The 16,497-nt window shown below is 41.5% G+C and overlaps 2 protein-coding genes and 1 non-coding gene across 3 annotated transcripts; all 3 read left to right on the top strand.

Moving 5' to 3' along the window:
• Positions 1–6,155: 6,155 nt before the first annotated feature.
• On the top strand, positions 6,156–7,245 carry LOC133973802 (guanylin-like). The gene is made up of 3 exons (XM_062411861.1): positions 6,156–6,315; positions 6,466–6,658; positions 6,793–7,245. Exons 1-3 carry the CDS (start codon positions 6,241–6,243, stop codon positions 6,849–6,851), a joined length of 327 nt encoding a protein of 108 aa, XP_062267845.1. The 5' UTR covers positions 6,156–6,240; the 3' UTR covers positions 6,852–7,245.
• A 3,455-nt stretch (positions 7,246–10,700) lies between these two features.
• Positions 10,701–12,123, top strand: LOC133973748 (guanylin-like). The gene is made up of 3 exons (XM_062411784.1): positions 10,701–10,852; positions 10,972–11,158; positions 11,845–12,123. Exons 1-3 carry the CDS (start codon positions 10,775–10,777, stop codon positions 11,913–11,915), a joined length of 336 nt encoding a protein of 111 aa, XP_062267768.1. The 5' UTR covers positions 10,701–10,774; the 3' UTR covers positions 11,916–12,123.
• A 1,614-nt stretch (positions 12,124–13,737) lies between these two features.
• Positions 13,738–13,809, top strand: trnap-agg (transfer RNA proline (anticodon AGG)). Its single transcript has one exon. It is a non-coding gene; the product is annotated as a tRNA-Pro (tRNA).
• Positions 13,810–16,497: the final 2,688 nt, after the last annotated feature.

Genomic DNA, 16,497 nt, shown 5'->3' with positions numbered 1-16,497 from the left:
AAAATGGAAAACGGATCTGCAACCTGTCAGATTCTTCACTTGTGTGTTTAAGTGAAACACATTGGAAACACAAGTTCAGTTTTCCTGACCAGTTTGGATATTGAATATTATATGTTCTATGTATTTAAAAGTGATGGAGCACTGCTAACCAGTCCTGGACATTTGACAAATAAAAAAACTTTAAACCCCTTTTAATGGAAGTCTGATAAAATGAATGATCTGTACATCATGTTCCTCATCTCGTACCCTTCAGATTTGTCTCTTGGGAGATCACGCAACATGCAACATTGAATTTGTACATTTATCTATGCATACAGTCTTAAAGTAACTTCACATCTTATTAATATATTTCATACATCATATTTCACAGTGTTCTTAAGAAGAAGGTACAATCAGACTTCTACCCATGTCGTCTCTACTCACATGTGTTTCTGTGGCGATATAAGGCTCCATCAAAGTGATGGGAATAGACACAACACAAACACAATCTAGTCTGATAACCCTACGCTGATTTATTGGTGAGAATTAAATCAGTAAATCCAACACCCTCTGTAAATCTCCACTTTATGACGTCCCAGTAAAGCCGCCACTGTCGCTCCCAAGTCCCATAAATGGTGGGAAAAACGAAAGCGTGAGTGTGAAGAGTGTGAGACCTATGATCAGCGATGAGATCGTCTGTAACACCACAAGACTTTTTAAGTAACGTATCGATAGAGTATGTTTGGTTGACACCCACACCGGCAGCCGCCAAGTGATATTCCTGGTATTGTGTCTCACGGTGGCTGAGCCAGAACAACATGCTGCGAATTAATATAAAACACATGCAAATGGAAAATTACGTGCAAATTAAGAAAAATCAATGTGACGACACATGTGCTGCAAAAGGTCACAGCTCAATTAAACTCAGAAAACATGAAGACGTTTTTTCTCGGTTGTTTTACCATTTGCATGTGTTCTCTAAATTTGAGCTCTTCCGCCCACCGTAGTTTCTACTTTTCGGAAAATAACATAATCTGGTTTAAATAATTAGAATTAAATGCTGACACAGCAGTGAAACTTTAGTTTAGTTCTTCTTCTGTACGTTTTCCATTCTCCCAACAACTCCTTGCACACTTCCACTGATTTAAAACATTCGAAGACCGGGCTGCTCTCCTTTTTCTATCATCAACTCCTCCATACTTTCTGAAATATTTAGCTTTTAAAGCAATTCTATGGGAGGCTTCTATAGTGGCGACATCAGGCAAGGGCCTGGTGACATCATCACATGTCTTGGCCGTGTGACATCGTCATGTATATTCTGCTTGATTCAGCAAAGAGTCACAGCAACTCTTCATTTTCTTGTCTAGTTAAGATTGCTCCTCCAATTAAAGACACTATTAAACACGGGAAAATGTCACATTCAATGTTCCATCTCTTTTCTACAATGCACTTTTAAGTGTTCTGCCAAGTCAGTGTCAAGATGTTTGAGAATCATTATCTCTTTATTGTCTGTGCTGTGATGTAACATGACATGAACAGGGAGGATTTCTCCAGTTTACACCTTCAGATACGACCCAGCGTTAGATAAGAGGTCACACATACCATAACTGTGACACCTGAATCTGATGTACAAACCTATGGTTTATGTAACTGCCAGTCACTGGGTTTATTCTTCGGATCGGAGATATTTATTCTGCTTCTCTTAAACGTCAGCTTTCCAGTTAAAATGTCTTTAAAGTGCTTTTTTGTTTAATATTGTTTGATTTATGTCAAAACTATCGATGACTCACATGTATCACAAACAGCTGGTTAGCATAGCTTAGCACACGGACTGGAACCCAGAAGAAACAGTTTCTTCTCAGTCTCGAGGTAACTCAACACTTCTAAAGCTTTCAGGTTTCTTTGTATAGTTGTTTTGAAGTTGTTCATTTTTATTTTTGTCAGGTTTCCAAGCTCAGCACCAAGGAAACTGGAGCTACTTAAGAAGCTTACAGTCACTTCTACCAGTTTCAATCTTCTCCCTAATCAGTGAGGGCACATTTTAAGAACCGAGGTTCGTTTTATCTGAGTTCAGTTATTTCTCTGCTTCAGTCCCTCTCACTCGGACGAATCACTTTTATCCTCCTGGGAATTCACAAGAGATGTGTGATTCAGTTAGGTTTTGTCCTGTATCGTAGCAGCGAGGATCAAATGATGGCCACCAACAGATTTTATTATCGCTGATAAAGCACTCAATCAATCAACAATCAAGTTTTATTTGTATGGCCCATATTCACTCATCACGATTTGCCTCAAGGTTAAAACTACCAAACAAACTCTTTGCCAACATAATAAATATTCTCCGACAACACAACGAACCCCCTCAACTACTTCTCCGTTATCAGAGACCAACCTGCTCAGAGTTGGATAATCAAAACACAACAGTGTGAAGCTGCGTTTCACTTATCATGCTCCTCACAGCTGGATTCAAACACCAGAGGATTTCAGATGTGCCGCGAATGTGGATACTTTTAAAATACAGGCTTAAAACCTTTACTTGCATGTTTCGGTACTTTTTAATTTGTCCATGCTTTTCATTTGCTTTGGTTTTTGGTGGCACCTTGTCAACAATGATCTACAGCTTGAAGATGATAAACAATAACTCATCAGGCTTTTCAATCCCTTTCTCACCGACATGCTGTCAGGTTATTGCCTCTTTTTTCCCCAATTCTAGAAACGGAGCTCCAACTATCTCTTCAGCATGAGATTAATGATTTATCCAGGTCGCACACATCTGGATGACTCACGGCTCCACGTCACCACACATTAAGTGTAAAAACGAAAGTGGTTATCTCACAGTAGCTGATAACAATTAATGTTTTGACTCTATTTAAACTCTATTCTAATATGATGCAGACTCACATTCCCTTATGAGTGGGTGGAGACCAAAACAGAGTTAGAGAGTAGATATTAGACCAGAGAAACAGGGCTAGTAGTGAATCCCCTGTTTTTGTTGAACGTGTCGAGTGATAGAGAACATTTTTAATGGACGTTAATACGTGGTGATTAATCCTTCTTAGGATTAAGATGCATTTATTAGTTTATTAGACATGCAAAGGCACACTCATGCAGGTAGGGAAATTTGATCTCTGCTTTTGACCCATCTGGTGCAGGACACACAGAGCAGTGAGCGACCATGTACGGCGCTCGGGGAGCAGATGTTGGGGGAGTAAGGTGCCTTGCTCAGGGGCACTAGACAGGGTAGGGAGACTCTTGTTTGTCTTTTGTTGTCTCTCCGTGGAGTCGAACCAGAGACCTTCTCTGCCCATAGTCCAAGTTTCTGCCACTAGACCACCGCCTCTCCTCTTTTGCTGCCTGATGTGAATTAACGATTGTAGGTTTAAAGAATTTCGATCATCTTTTCCTCGGGTCACAGGTTCACGCCCAGACGTTAGAAGAGCTTGATGGAGCGTCTCTGAAGAGATATAAACACTGCTTGCTCACCCACTTGACTGTAAAAAGTCTGTGGCGAGAGGAGGTCAGATAAATACTCGTTTTCTATTCACACCCGGGCTGATGATTTACCTCCCTCTGGCCTGAGTGGCCGTCATTAGTCTTACCTGTCTGAATCACTGCCCTCTCCCATGACTCGGAGCCGGGACTAAAGCATCATACCTGTGGACTAGAACAGCTACACCAGTAACAGACTGCTGTTTGCTCTTTGAAGTTTGGAAGGATTCGTTTTTGTTTGCATTTTAGTTTTGAAGAGTCCGGTTTTGGATCTACTTATTTCTTTCGATTTAAACAGCATCCACTCGTTCCGTTAATTATTTTGTTAATCATTTATCTAACCTCCCTTATATATATCTTTTATTTTTAAAGACAAATCCCGGGTTTATGTTGCTCCCTATACCTCTCACAAGCCACATCGGAGTATAAGTTCCACCTCAAGGGAAGAAAAATATCAGATTTCCCGGGAAAAAAGTGATATCTCGAGAAAAAGTCATAAATACACGAGAATGAAGTCATACTACTAGAAAAAAGTTTAATAAATGTAGCCAGGAAAAAAAAGTCCTCATTCTCCAAGGATGGAGTCGGAATTTAACCCCCAAAAAATATGATCGAATAAAGAAGTGAAACAAAAACCTCACAGGCGACCACCATCAAACATTTCCTTCTCTACTGATGAGGCAACTTCCTCCAAGTCTGTGTGATTAATTCTTCAAAGTCCTGATACATTTTAATATTACGGCTTAATTCTCAGAAAATCAAGAAACTGACTTGACACCAACATTAAGTCAATGAGCTTCATGTTTTTGATCATAGGTTTCTTCGAGGACACGTTTTCTAGTCGGGGTTTATCAGGAGGTTACTAAAGTGCAGTGAAGCATCAGAACACGCTTTCACCTTCAGGCCCAACATTTCCTCACATCACATCAGGGTGTGAAAATGCTGAGTTTTGAATATTTCAACAACAGTGAAATATTAACATGATTTCCTGGCTGCTGTGCGTCAAACTCCATCACCCACACAGTTCAGCCCTGCTTTCATGGCAGCCGGCGGGCCACACCTGATTGGATAGAGCCCTACCTGTCTGAAGATTATTGATTAATAACAGCTATCTCGGCCTCAAACACTCCTCCCCCATGTCTGTGTGATGCATACAGTGTGATTAGTGGAGACTAACTTGAGCTTTAACACTGCAGCTTTTATCAAACCATCATGAGAAACTGCTCTTCCTGCGAGTTGTCATCGGGGGGCAGCAGCCAGCCCCGTCACACACGTGGGTGAGAGGTCAATGGTTTATCTGATGCAGACGTGACACATGCAGCACACCCAGTATGGATGTGATTAGACTGTGGTGTGCATCCTGTGTCTGTGAGGTAGACGGTCACGTCCCTCATGCTCTGCGTAAAGAATTGAGTTTAATGAGCTCATCACAAACCTCACCCATGTGTCGCCGGCTCGTCACGCGCCCGCACTGCTGTGTATGTGCATGAACGCTCGGTGCCTCTCGCAGGTCGAATCGATTGATTTGTCTTTTTTCCTTGAGAGGCGTAGCGATTGGGCGCTTGTGCTGTTGTCGGAAGGTCACAGGTTTGATTCCTGCATCATGCCGACGAGTCCGTCTCAGCTGGAAATGCTGTCGACCTTTCTCGCCGGACTTCTGTCCACAGAAATGATGAATCTTTAGCTCCTAAGGAAATGCCACCGGATGCACTGATGGAGTTTCTAAATCTTGTTATTCAGCTGACAGCACATCTCCCCTAACCTTCCGTGAATGTTGTTTAACATGCGCAGCGTCTCGTTGGCCTAAAAACCTCCTGGAAAGTAACACATCCTACATACGTTTCCAAAAAGTTCATTCAGATCTGCTCGGAGCCAGAGGCCGAGGATATAAATTCAACTTAATGTTTTATGCAGCAGATGCAGAGAGTCTTGCAGCAGCAGAAAAATAAATACTGAGTAATTCACTTTCGGGCTAGTGGGAACACTGAGGCAGGAAACGATAATTTAGCACTGTCTCCTCACAGCGAGTAGGTTACCGGTTCAAATCCCAGCTTAATGCATGGAGTTTCCATCTTCTCCCCACCTGTGCCTTGGTTTACTCTGGCCTCCCCCACAGTGACCTAACATCGAGTGGGATTGCCTGCAGCTCCTCCGGGAACCCAGGATAAGCTGTGTAGATAATGAGTGGATGCATGGCCTTATTAGGTGCAAACGGGTGCGTCCACTTCCATAAGAAGATAAGAAAGGCAAAGATAGGACAGGAGAGTATTTGACATTTAATTGTGGTGATGCTATTTCCAGTTTTTCATTGTGAAACCGTAAAAGTGACCTGAAGTAATTGAGTCGCTGCGGGTAAAGACCGGCTGCATGACCCTGAAGCTTTGGCCCCGCTGTCCAAATCACACCAAATTCAAGGTGGAGGTATGAAACCGTGCTTTCTCACAATGGGCTGGTGCCGGTACATCAGTGGAGCTCATGGTCACTCTCCATCCAGCGATGGGACTAATCCTGCGGAACAGAGCAGGACATGTGGTTCCACTAAAACGATCAGGCAGGTGCTGAGGTCAAAGTAGATTTATGAATTCCTCTTTACAACCCCCGCCGCTACTCATTAACCCGTGAGAACGACAGCTCTGGTCACATGACTCTGTGGGGCTGCGGGGCAGACGTGTTTAAAAGGGAAGCGTGTGGACGGAAGGAACGCAGACATCGAGCTGAGCACTTGTTGAGCGATCACACAGCAACAGACCAACGAGACAAACTGCTGTCAAGATGAAGGCCACACTCGCCACCCTCGCTCTCCTGGTCCTGGCTCTCGGCTGGACTTCTGAGGCCGTGCGGGTCGAGGTGAGTGCATCATTTAGCGTTTCAGACGACTGATGTCTTCGAACCTGTAAACCTGTTTATTGTGCAAACCAAGATCTATTATCCCATTGCTGCAATAACTGTGTGCGCCTTATAGTTTGGTGGATACAAAAACCTGCCTCTTTCTTCCAGGAGAATGGCTTGTCGTTCTCGCTGGAGGCTGTGAAGAGGCTTCAGGAGCTGGCGGTGAGCCGGGCGTCACCAGGCCAGCTGAACCCTCGTTTCAGGGCGAGCACCGTGACCCTCTGCGCCGACCCCATGCTGCCACAGGAGTTCCTGCCGCTCTGCAAGCAGAGAGGAGCGTCAGCCTCTCTCGCCAGACTCGGTGAGACCTTTGTAAATCGAGCAGCTCCCGTCTTTGTGATGGAATTTCAAGTGAACTTGTCAGATCGTGATTATTAGATCGCTGGTGATTCTGTGATCTCTGTGGCTCACCTGTCGTATCTCCTTTTATTTCAGGCATGGTTCCCCTGGACGTCTGTGAGATCTGTGCTTTTGCCGCCTGCACCGGCTGCTAAACAACCGCAGCAAACCACCGACATCTTGCCGAGCTTCAGACTTGTGATTTTTTTCTTTCTCCTTTAAAGCTACTTCAGGGAATTTCTAATTTGTTTTGCCCCCAATGATAAAACATTCTTTCTCCTCAATACTGAGGTTGCGACCCCGGCCCACACCGTGACTTTATAGATTTAAAAGTTGTGTTTTATTTTATATGTTTTGCTGTGGCAAACTGTTACTTCATAGCATAGTTACTATTTTATTTTCCTGCTGGAAGTTCTCTCTCTCATGAATTTTTATATTTGCAATAACATTGTTTGTTACATCCAACCAAGCTTCATATATGTATTTAAAGGAGGTTCTTGTTGAATTCTTCTCCTTTTTTATTGTCATAGTTTTGAATAAAAAGCCTTCATTGAAAGATTGTGTGTGCTTTGTGTGAACTTCATGCTGCATGCACTGATCTTTAGCCAATAGGGGGCAGAAAAGACTCAAAACAAAGTGACATAAGAACTCAACACTGCCACTGTGTCGACATCCACACTTAATACATTTTAGTTTGAAAACCCAGAGTCAACACTACTCTACTCTGCTCTTTTCAAGCCTCTAAAACGCTGATGACCTTGTTTTATTTTGAAAATCCTGGGTTTTGTTGTGGTCTGGAAAAGCAGAAACAGAGATTTTAGGTAACGATTACTGACGTCGTTTTCACACATGAACTCCAGATAATATCCAGACCTAATTTCCATATACTACCAAATCAATTCTGATGTGAAAATCATAGCTTTTTGTTTACAGAGCATCATTGTCGGCTGTTATTGTCAAAAGCTCTCGAATCTCGTTGTCGTTTTCAGTCTCGCATCTCTTGCTTGTTAGAAACGTCTTGAGCACGCCCAGGTGAATCCTGCAGGTGAACTCCTGCTCTGTTCTCACAGCAGGAGAGACTCAGCAGACTCTCACTCAGACAGCTCCGATCCGCAGAATGTCAGGAGATTACCCAGAGTTCAGTGCGTGTCTGAAAGCAACCTGTGCAATGTTTATTTTCAAGCTACTAAACAAGCTATAGCCCCATTATTATTAACACAACTTACAGCATCTGCTCGACCCTGCACTGCGTTTGAATTCTGCCTCAAACACGTCTTTGTCTATGAATAATGTATCTTATGCACCGTATCTGACACGGCTCCTTCTGCAGATATACCGTCCTGCAAATCAAAGGCACATAACTAATGTAATGATATTTACGCTTACGTATGATACCATAAAAACAAGCTATGCAGTATTTTTATTTCTTGCTTTCTAAGGAAAACAATTTATTGCAGTTTCCCTTACCCCTTTATTATTGGGTTTAAGACACACACGGAAATACAGCACTGAAAAAAAAGACTTTACAAACTGAAAGCACCGTGAACTCTGGATTATCTGGAAACTGGGGGATTCGATCAAACAAATCCTTGCTTGGCTGATTCCAGCTGATTGTTAAAATATATTTTTTTATCTGGAAATATCTCTCAGCATCTGTGTGTGGAAGTATTTGAAACAGCACTTAGGGAAATAAGATTAATAAGGGTTATATCTAAACAGGTAAACTACTTGATATGATTTGAGGGGAAAAAGCTGAACTTTTTTTTTGTGACTGTTCCAAAAACGTCTTTGCGCAGTGAAACAGAAGCAGCTTCCCTGATGTGTAGTTTAAGATCCACTAATGTTCCCTTCAAATGTATTTTATGAATCCCTGTTCACCGCTTTATTACCAACTTGCCAGTTTTATTACTTGTGTTGTTTTAAAGCTGTATTTATTCGTATTTACCCCAGTCCTGAAATGTTTCATCCTGTTCCAACCATGTAAAACGCGGTGTTTTGAGAAGTTTTGTATAAATAACAGAAAACGTTATTTCAGATGTAAAGTTCATCTCATCATTTTTAAGAAAACTGAACATTTCTCCGAATGCAGTCATAATGAGACCTGCTCTCACGGGGGACCGCCGCACGAAGGGACTAACAAGAGGTACCGTCTCTGAGAGTTTGTTTAAGTCCCAATTAACAGCAGAGTTCAAGCAGCAGACACATCTCAACAGCAACAGCACAAAGAGAACTGCATAAATCAGGTCGTCCTGAAGGAGCTGCTGCAGAGAGGCCACTTCGGAGGATAAGAATCACTGTGGAAGAATCTGTAGTTTAGTTTGAGGAGTTTAAGATTTCTGGGTCTGAGATGCAGAGAAAGTGAAAGAATAGAGTATGACCTTTTTACATTAGAAAAGTCTACTTGTACTACTATGTACTATTTGTAGTACACGTGTATCAAGTTCCTGCAGCCTGTTCCTCTGCATTGTCCCTGTGAAATAAACAAATATATAAATAAAGAGTGTTTCTGTTCCTGGTTCCCACAGGGACAGGAGGAGGAGGAGGAGGAGGAGGAGGAGGAGGAAGAGGACGTGTGATAGCATGTGATTTTATTTAGAATTTAGAATGATTGTCGTGACCACAGAAAACTGAACCCCCTCAGGTTTGCACTCATCGACTTTTCAACATTTTCCTCCTTGCGAAATCAATCACCGAGAATCCCGAATTAGTTAGAAATGTTTTTCTGTGATTATTATTAACTTTGTTTACACCTTTCATAACTTAAATGCTTTTTTGAAGCACCACGAACAAAAGATGATTTCGGCAAGAAGAGATAAACACGACAGCTTATTGTGAAAGACAATTTAATAAATTGGATTAAATGAAAGTCAATGAAATAAAACACTTTTTAAATAAGTCGAATAAAAAAATGTTTTTTTCTTATTTGAATCTGTCCAAAGGAGATTGCCTGTCACCTCTCAAATGACATTGCAGAGAATGTTGTGTTTAAATCTCCACCAGGACCAGATGAACTGTACATTCTGACTTATATAATGAACATTCGATGAAAACCTTTGGAAGTCAATGAAAATTTCTCACATTATTCATTGATTTCCCAAACAACACCTGTCAGTACCAGTCAGTTTAGCTTTTGCAATAAGAGCTGTGCGCGTGTGTGTGTGTGTGTGTGTGTGTGTGTGTGTGTGTGTGTGTGTGTGTGTGTGAGAGAGAGATATCACATTGTAGAACCTCAATTTCTATTCTTAAAGTGTGGAAATTGAAACGAACCCGAACTCACTAGGAGTAAAAGCTGAGAGAAACTTTGAGACTAATGTGAACTCAAGGACTTTGAGTTCACACGCTCCGACCACAAACTGCTGCCGACCGACTCATTGTGACATCACAGGTGGACATCATAAACTATGGGATGGATCGGCCCCCCCTCAGACCAATGCTGCACTGAACAATGATGAACAATAGTTTTCTTATCTAGTATTTTCCGTTATAGTTGGAAATAAGATAGTAAAGTGTCTTTTAAAATCAAGTGTTTTTCCTGTATTTCAAACTCACATAGGAGATTTAGTTTCATGGTGCACGTTTGTCCGTGTGAGCAAACTGAAGGATTTACAATTTGGGTCAGGATAAAATATATGCAAATATCACAACTATTCAAACAAGTGACCTACATGGCTCAGCTCTGCAGGTAGATAGCCCCTCGCTTATCAGGCCGCTCCGTGAAGACTTGAATGATGAGATTTATTAGGTTGCACTGTGGGTGGGGGGTGAGTTAGTATGAAACCCAAAGTAAACAGTGAGATATCGCACTGACGGAGGAAGCAACAGCGATAGAGGTTATAAATAAATTGAGAGAATAGTGGTTATAAACTTAAAAACAGGATCCACAGCCCTTTGAGTAAAGTGAGGTTATCTTTGACCCCCCCCCCCTACCTTGACTCTCCTCCACCCGCCAGCCGCCTCGTTAATAAATCATTCACTAATCTGCCCAGACACTTTATAAGAGGCAGCGCAGATCCACAGAGAGAGAGAGCACAGAAGAAACCCTCCTCTGCACCGACAAGGCAACTTGCATCATCTGAAGATGAGATCCCTCAGTGTGGTTGTCGTTGGGGTTGTGTTGCTCTGTGTTGGCACTGGAGCTCTGGGTGTGCAGGTGAAGGTGAGTATCCACTGCTCTTGGAAGTACTCACAGTGTTCGTTAAGCTTTAAAGTGACCATCTTTATCCCCCTGAACTGAATCTGAACCTTCTCTTTCCTCTTGTTCCTGATCCTCTCCAGGTCGGAGACAGGAGCTTCCCCCTTGAGGCGGTGAAGCAGCTGAAGGAGCTGATGGATTTAAATGAAGACCTCAACCCTCGCCTCGCCGAGACAAGTGTCACGGCGGCTTGTGAGAACCCTCTGCTGCCTCAGGTCTTTCAGCCAGTTTGCCAGGGGAGGGGCACAGGCACTGTTTTCTCCCGACTAGGTAAGACCGGACTGAGCCTAGGGTAAATTAAGAAATATCGACATTATATTATATTATATATATGGATTTATTTGGGCACAAAGTGGACATTTAATCATACAGAGGATTGATTTTTTCCATTTCTCAGAATTTGCTACTTTCCCCACTAACTATAACTTTCAGACGTGAATCCTTTCATTTCCATTGGAGTTGTAAATCATTAAAAAATTTCGAGCTGTTTTGTAAATAGTAAAACGATGCCAACAATGGAGCTGTGAGGAGCAGAGGAGACTCAGTTGTGTCAGGGTTTCAGGGTTTCAGCTACACTGACAATACTTGATTCAATTAATTGTTGGTTTTGCTCTTTTGGTGAAATCAAATTATATTAACTTTTATTTGTACCTCAACCCCTGTTGTCCATCAGACTTGAGCTTAAGGACACAAACAACAGGCAGAAGCTGCAGTGACTTCACCTTTAATTAATACCTCGAGTTCAGTGTTTACACATTACACACATCCTATAACCACTGCACCGTAAAGCAGCTCTGGAATGATAATGTCAGACCAGAGGCCAATGAAAAGCAGTGTAAACAGTCCTTTGGAACAATAAAAAGCTCAGAGACGGCATCTTTGTCCCTGCTCTGACACGGATATGGATCCTAGAAGCTTGTGTGTAACAGGTGATGTTTCATTTTGTTTCTCTCCAGTGTATATCATCACACCTTCGGATCCCTGTGAGATATGTGCCAACCCCTCCTGCTTCGGGTGTCTGAACTGAGGCCGCCACCGGCAAAACACGCAACATTCCGGATTTTAAAAGTTTTGTTTCAAATGTTTTGGTAGATTTGGTTTCCTGTAAAGTGTCTAACAGGTGTTCTAGTAATCTGGAGTTTTCAAATTGCTTTCATATTGAATTTTTTTATTTATTGAGTCTATTGCAGCCTCTTCAGAATAAAAAAATGAATCTATTCTTTGCACAATAGAAAGGATTTCTTGTTGTGTCTAAATTAAACACACACATACACACACAAACACACACAAAGGGAGGATGCTGCTTCATACTGAAAGGGGAAAAATGAAAGACTTTAAGTTAAGTCTGATGAAAACAACTGATAAAAGAATTAGAACTTGAACTTTCGCTGGTTCCTGTTATTAAATCGAAGATTGTCCATGAGTCACTAAGTGGTTCACATACTGGGCTGCAAATCTACTCATTACTCTCCCACTGACCAGTTTCCCTTTGTGTTGCTATATGTGACTGATTTTGACGCAGGGAAGCCAACTAGAGCAGCTAATTTATTTAAAGTCGATCAGGAAAAAATACTTTGCTGACGTCAGGTGTCAATATACATATCATCATCGACCTGCTTTCCCGACCACAGAGGCTCATGAGGATCCTGTGTCCCAAGACTCAGATACAGAGACTCCTCACTCCTCTCATTATTCAACGCTGCACTGTTGAATGCATCGGGTTCAATTTGCATCGGCAGATCAATAAACAGTAATAATGTGAGTTTAATCGATAGGATGATGCACTGGTCTAATGAAGGTGATCGACCTCAACAACCGCTGTTTTGACAGCTGATGTGTTTCCCTCCGTTCTGTGCAATGAGAAATAAAGACATTTCTTTACTAGAGGTACTGACACACAGATTTAAAAAATTCACTCCCATGGTATGGGTTTGGTTCTTATCCTTCTTCAGTCATATTTGGATTCGTCCAGGTTTTTTCAAACCAGGAGAGAATGTTTACATGTGCCAAAGATAACCTGGATTCTCTTTTTGAATAGTTTTTGGCCCATCTAACACTGGCCTGTGTACTTATAGATACATCTTAATAGTGTTGTGTATTAACTGCATAAACTGAGGCCCCTTTTTTAAAAGACTGACAATAAAGAAACACTACACAGGGCCATTTAAATACAAAAATTAAATATTAATATTAAAGCTTTATTTATTTGGTCATTTTTTTGGATGTTATATGAAGTAAGTTCCATAAACAAGAAAAATAACATCAGCTCAAACACTGGAGATAATATGTCATTAATCACATAATGGATTATTTGAACAAAAGTCGATTTAATAATTAGATTTATTAATTATAGAAAAAGACACAAGAACAAACATTTAAGATTATAAAGAACACGTGTCTGTGTGTTTTCTTATTCGCTCTTTCCTTAACTTATCTTATCTTGTCTTATTTTAGAGGAAGTAGGAAGTGAGTTCTTCCTGTTCGGATGCTCTTCTCACCGTTAGATGGCATCGTGACGCGACTATAAATACAGGGACCCACGTGATCTCTGTTGCTCATTCAACGTCGAGCTGCTTCTTAAAATGAACTGAAAATGAAGTTAAATTAAAAGATAAAGTTTCAGGAGCAGCAGGAAACTGTTCAGCTGGATGTGTGTGAACCCGGGTGAGTCAACCTAGAAGGAATGACCGAAACCTGAGGTGGTGAGTGAATCATATTTAAGAGTCGACAAGTTGTCATATTAATTTCTGTGTCTAGGTCTGAAACGAGCATTTTACCCCCCACCGTAGTCAGTTCGTCATTTTTGCATTTACTTAATCTAGGATAGTACGCTTTGTGGAAAGTCACGTGGCTCGTTGGTCTAGGGGTATGATTCTCGCTTAGGGTGCGAGAGGTCCCGGGTTCAAATCCCGGACGAGCCCTCACCTTTTTTATCCGCAGGAGAAAATCTCGTTTCCTTTAATTTTGCAAATATTAAACATTCAGTCTATTAACACTTCATTAATTCAACTGCATTCATGTTTCTATACATGCTGCACTCTCACATGTGTTTATGCTCTCATATGAATGGAGAACGGTTTTGAAACTTGCATCCAGGTGAAATGATAATTCAAAGCAATGAATAATAGTAAAACAGAACAGAAGGTTGATTAATACACTGTGTAGATCTTCTTTTAGTTTCTGTATTTGTGTATGTTTTTTTTCCATCTGCAAATGGTAATTTGGAGGCTGAGGAGTATTTGTTCAATAGAATGCAAAAACCTTAATTACCATAATACACTCCATTAGCGCTGTATAAATACAGATAATTTACAGTAAATAAAAAACACGACCACAACATGATCATGGGTGAGGCAGTGTTGACGCACTGAGGGATACTTGAAGATTAAGACGTTTATTTTTGGTGCTTAAATAAATAAATACTGTTCAAAAATCCATTTAAGTGGTTTGACACATTTTCTTGAGCCCAAAAAAGTGTTTCACGTCTTTTAAAAATACCTTTTTGGAAGCTTTACTCATCATGAACCCAGATTCAGTAAACGATTGCTGATTATTTTGTCTGATAAAAACCGTCCCAACCGAAGGATCTGGACACATGCATGGTGGACAGCACGAAGAGGCAGTGCAGGGCGCAGAGCCTTAGAAAGAACTATTTAAAAAATAAATAAGCAGCTTTATATGTTAAAAACATCAGCTCTGATGTGTTAATGTCTCTATTTGCTGTAGTCAGTGGGCCGTGTGCTGATTCCTCTCGATATCCAGGAGAGGGCACAATTCACTAGAGTATTTTTTCTACACACTTCAGATTTCTGTGTTGGTGACATTATGCATATACCCTCTGCTTCCATTCATTCCTGTAACTTAACCATAAACAAGGGAAACAACTGGTGATTTGCATGCTGCCATGAGAATAGATGATTTAACTATATAACATAATGTTTTATTAGTCGTCAATGGCACAGGAACACACTTGACTGTATTTTACCTTTCACCATACTACCGTAGTATTAATAAGAATAGAAAGTTAAATTTGATTTAACAAATACATATTAACGTGTCCACACCTCATTTGCCTCCCATATGTTTGCTGTACGATCACCTGGCTCCTTTTAATAGTCAACAACATCAGAGGTCCCTGATGCTACACGCGTGTGAAGTTCGGACTGGTTTCCTGTCTCAAACAGCTATGACAATGAGAAACATACGTGTCCCACATTGAACGTTATGTAACTTCTCTGGAATCTGAGGTTTTTTATTCTCATAGCGTGATTCATATGGTCAACGGGAACAGTGCATCCATTCCTCCTGTGGCTTTTCTCATCATTCTGCTCAGGGTTGAGCCGCTGGAGCCTGTCACAGTGCAGAATTGGTCATTTTTGATATTTGTGTCAAGGCCAAAACACACATGTGGACACACGAACAATCGGATTCACACGAAGATTGAGGGTTTTCTGTTCGGTTTAATGTTTGTCTTTAGACTGTGAGAGAACAAGCAGTGTCAACATGGAAAAGCCCCGGCCAGCAGATCACATTTAAACCCAAGGACTTGTTGTTGTAAGGCGATATATGGGGAACCATGTGAAAAGGGGTATTTCACAGCCTTAGCAGCGTTGAAAGGCTTGTGTTTTTCTTTTTGAGTCATATCCCAGGTATTTTGTCATAAACCGATTTCCACAGCTTTACAAATCTTTATTTCAGCATGTTGCGGTTGCATCACATGATCAAACCTCCTGCACTTCCCCCTTTCGTGCCATAAAAAAAAGCCAAACTTGATCAATTTCATCTTGTAGCTTGAAGTACCTGTAGATTTCTCAGTTGCTTGTTTGCCAAACTCTGCCTCCTGCAGTGACGGTTGCTACACCTTTCACTGCTCTGCGGTTTGCAATGATCATGCTGCCACTTGAAGTTATTGTGTATCATCGAAACTGCTGGTGTCAGACATGGGTTGGTAAATACAGTATTCCCGTATTCCCGGTTACGTGACACCGGAGAAAACAGAGACTGACTATTGCCCAAATGTTCTGTTTAATACAAGAAAAGCCATCGAAGAGTTGCACTTAAGACTGGAGCTTTGAAAGACTAGCACGCTATCTCACCAAGTTAAAGATAGAAATATCTGGATTGGGTTCTTCCAGGAGTCATGTCGGTTTTAATGGTTTTTCAGTGATCCAGCAGTCAGACAAACAAATAGCAATGAAATCCCAGATTTGCGGAGGTCAAATGACATTCTAGAGCGGGGGAAGTGAGATCTGATCATAAATGTTCATTCTAATGCCTCCTCTGAACCGACGTACTTCGAGCTGTCCGCTTGTGATCACACAAGATGCATATTAATGCCAGGTATCAACTCGCTCAGTGTAGCTAAGCTGGGACTTGACACTGGCTGTTTGGGGGAAGGATTTAGTAAATGTCAATATGGTCAATACGCTGGTCCCTGCCTGCCACATCTGTCTCCTGCTTTGGTAAAGGACAAGCTGCACCTACCTGTGAATGTGAACCGTCCTCTTTCATTGCTCATGTGGAAGAATCCTGCATTTCACCGGAGTCGCTCTGTATTCAGGACACAACTGCTGCACATCGCCCTTCACCTTGGAGGGACACACGTGAGC

The sequence above is a fragment of the Platichthys flesus genome, chromosome 2, assembly GCF_949316205.1.
Source record: "Platichthys flesus chromosome 2, fPlaFle2.1, whole genome shotgun sequence".
Lineage (NCBI taxonomy): Eukaryota > Metazoa > Chordata > Actinopteri > Pleuronectiformes > Pleuronectidae > Platichthys > Platichthys flesus.
This window is presented reverse-complemented; position numbering and strand designations above follow the sequence as displayed.

Coding starts and splice junctions, on each gene's coding strand:
- LOC133973748 (XM_062411784.1), top strand. CDS start 10,775: ATGAGATCCCTCAGTGTGGTTGTCGTTGGGGTTGTGTTGCTCTGTGTT. Junction 10,853..10,971: donor CTCTGGGTGTGCAGGTGAAG/GTGAGTATCCAC, acceptor GATCCTCTCCAG/GTCGGAGACAGGAGCTTCCC. Junction 11,159..11,844: donor CACTGTTTTCTCCCGACTAG/GTAAGACCGGAC, acceptor GTTTCTCTCCAG/TGTATATCATCACACCTTCG.
- LOC133973802 (XM_062411861.1), top strand. CDS start 6,241: ATGAAGGCCACACTCGCCACCCTCGCTCTCCTGGTCCTGGCTCTCGGC. Junction 6,316..6,465: donor CTGAGGCCGTGCGGGTCGAG/GTGAGTGCATCA, acceptor TCTTTCTTCCAG/GAGAATGGCTTGTCGTTCTC. Junction 6,659..6,792: donor AGCCTCTCTCGCCAGACTCG/GTGAGACCTTTG, acceptor CTTTTATTTCAG/GCATGGTTCCCCTGGACGTC.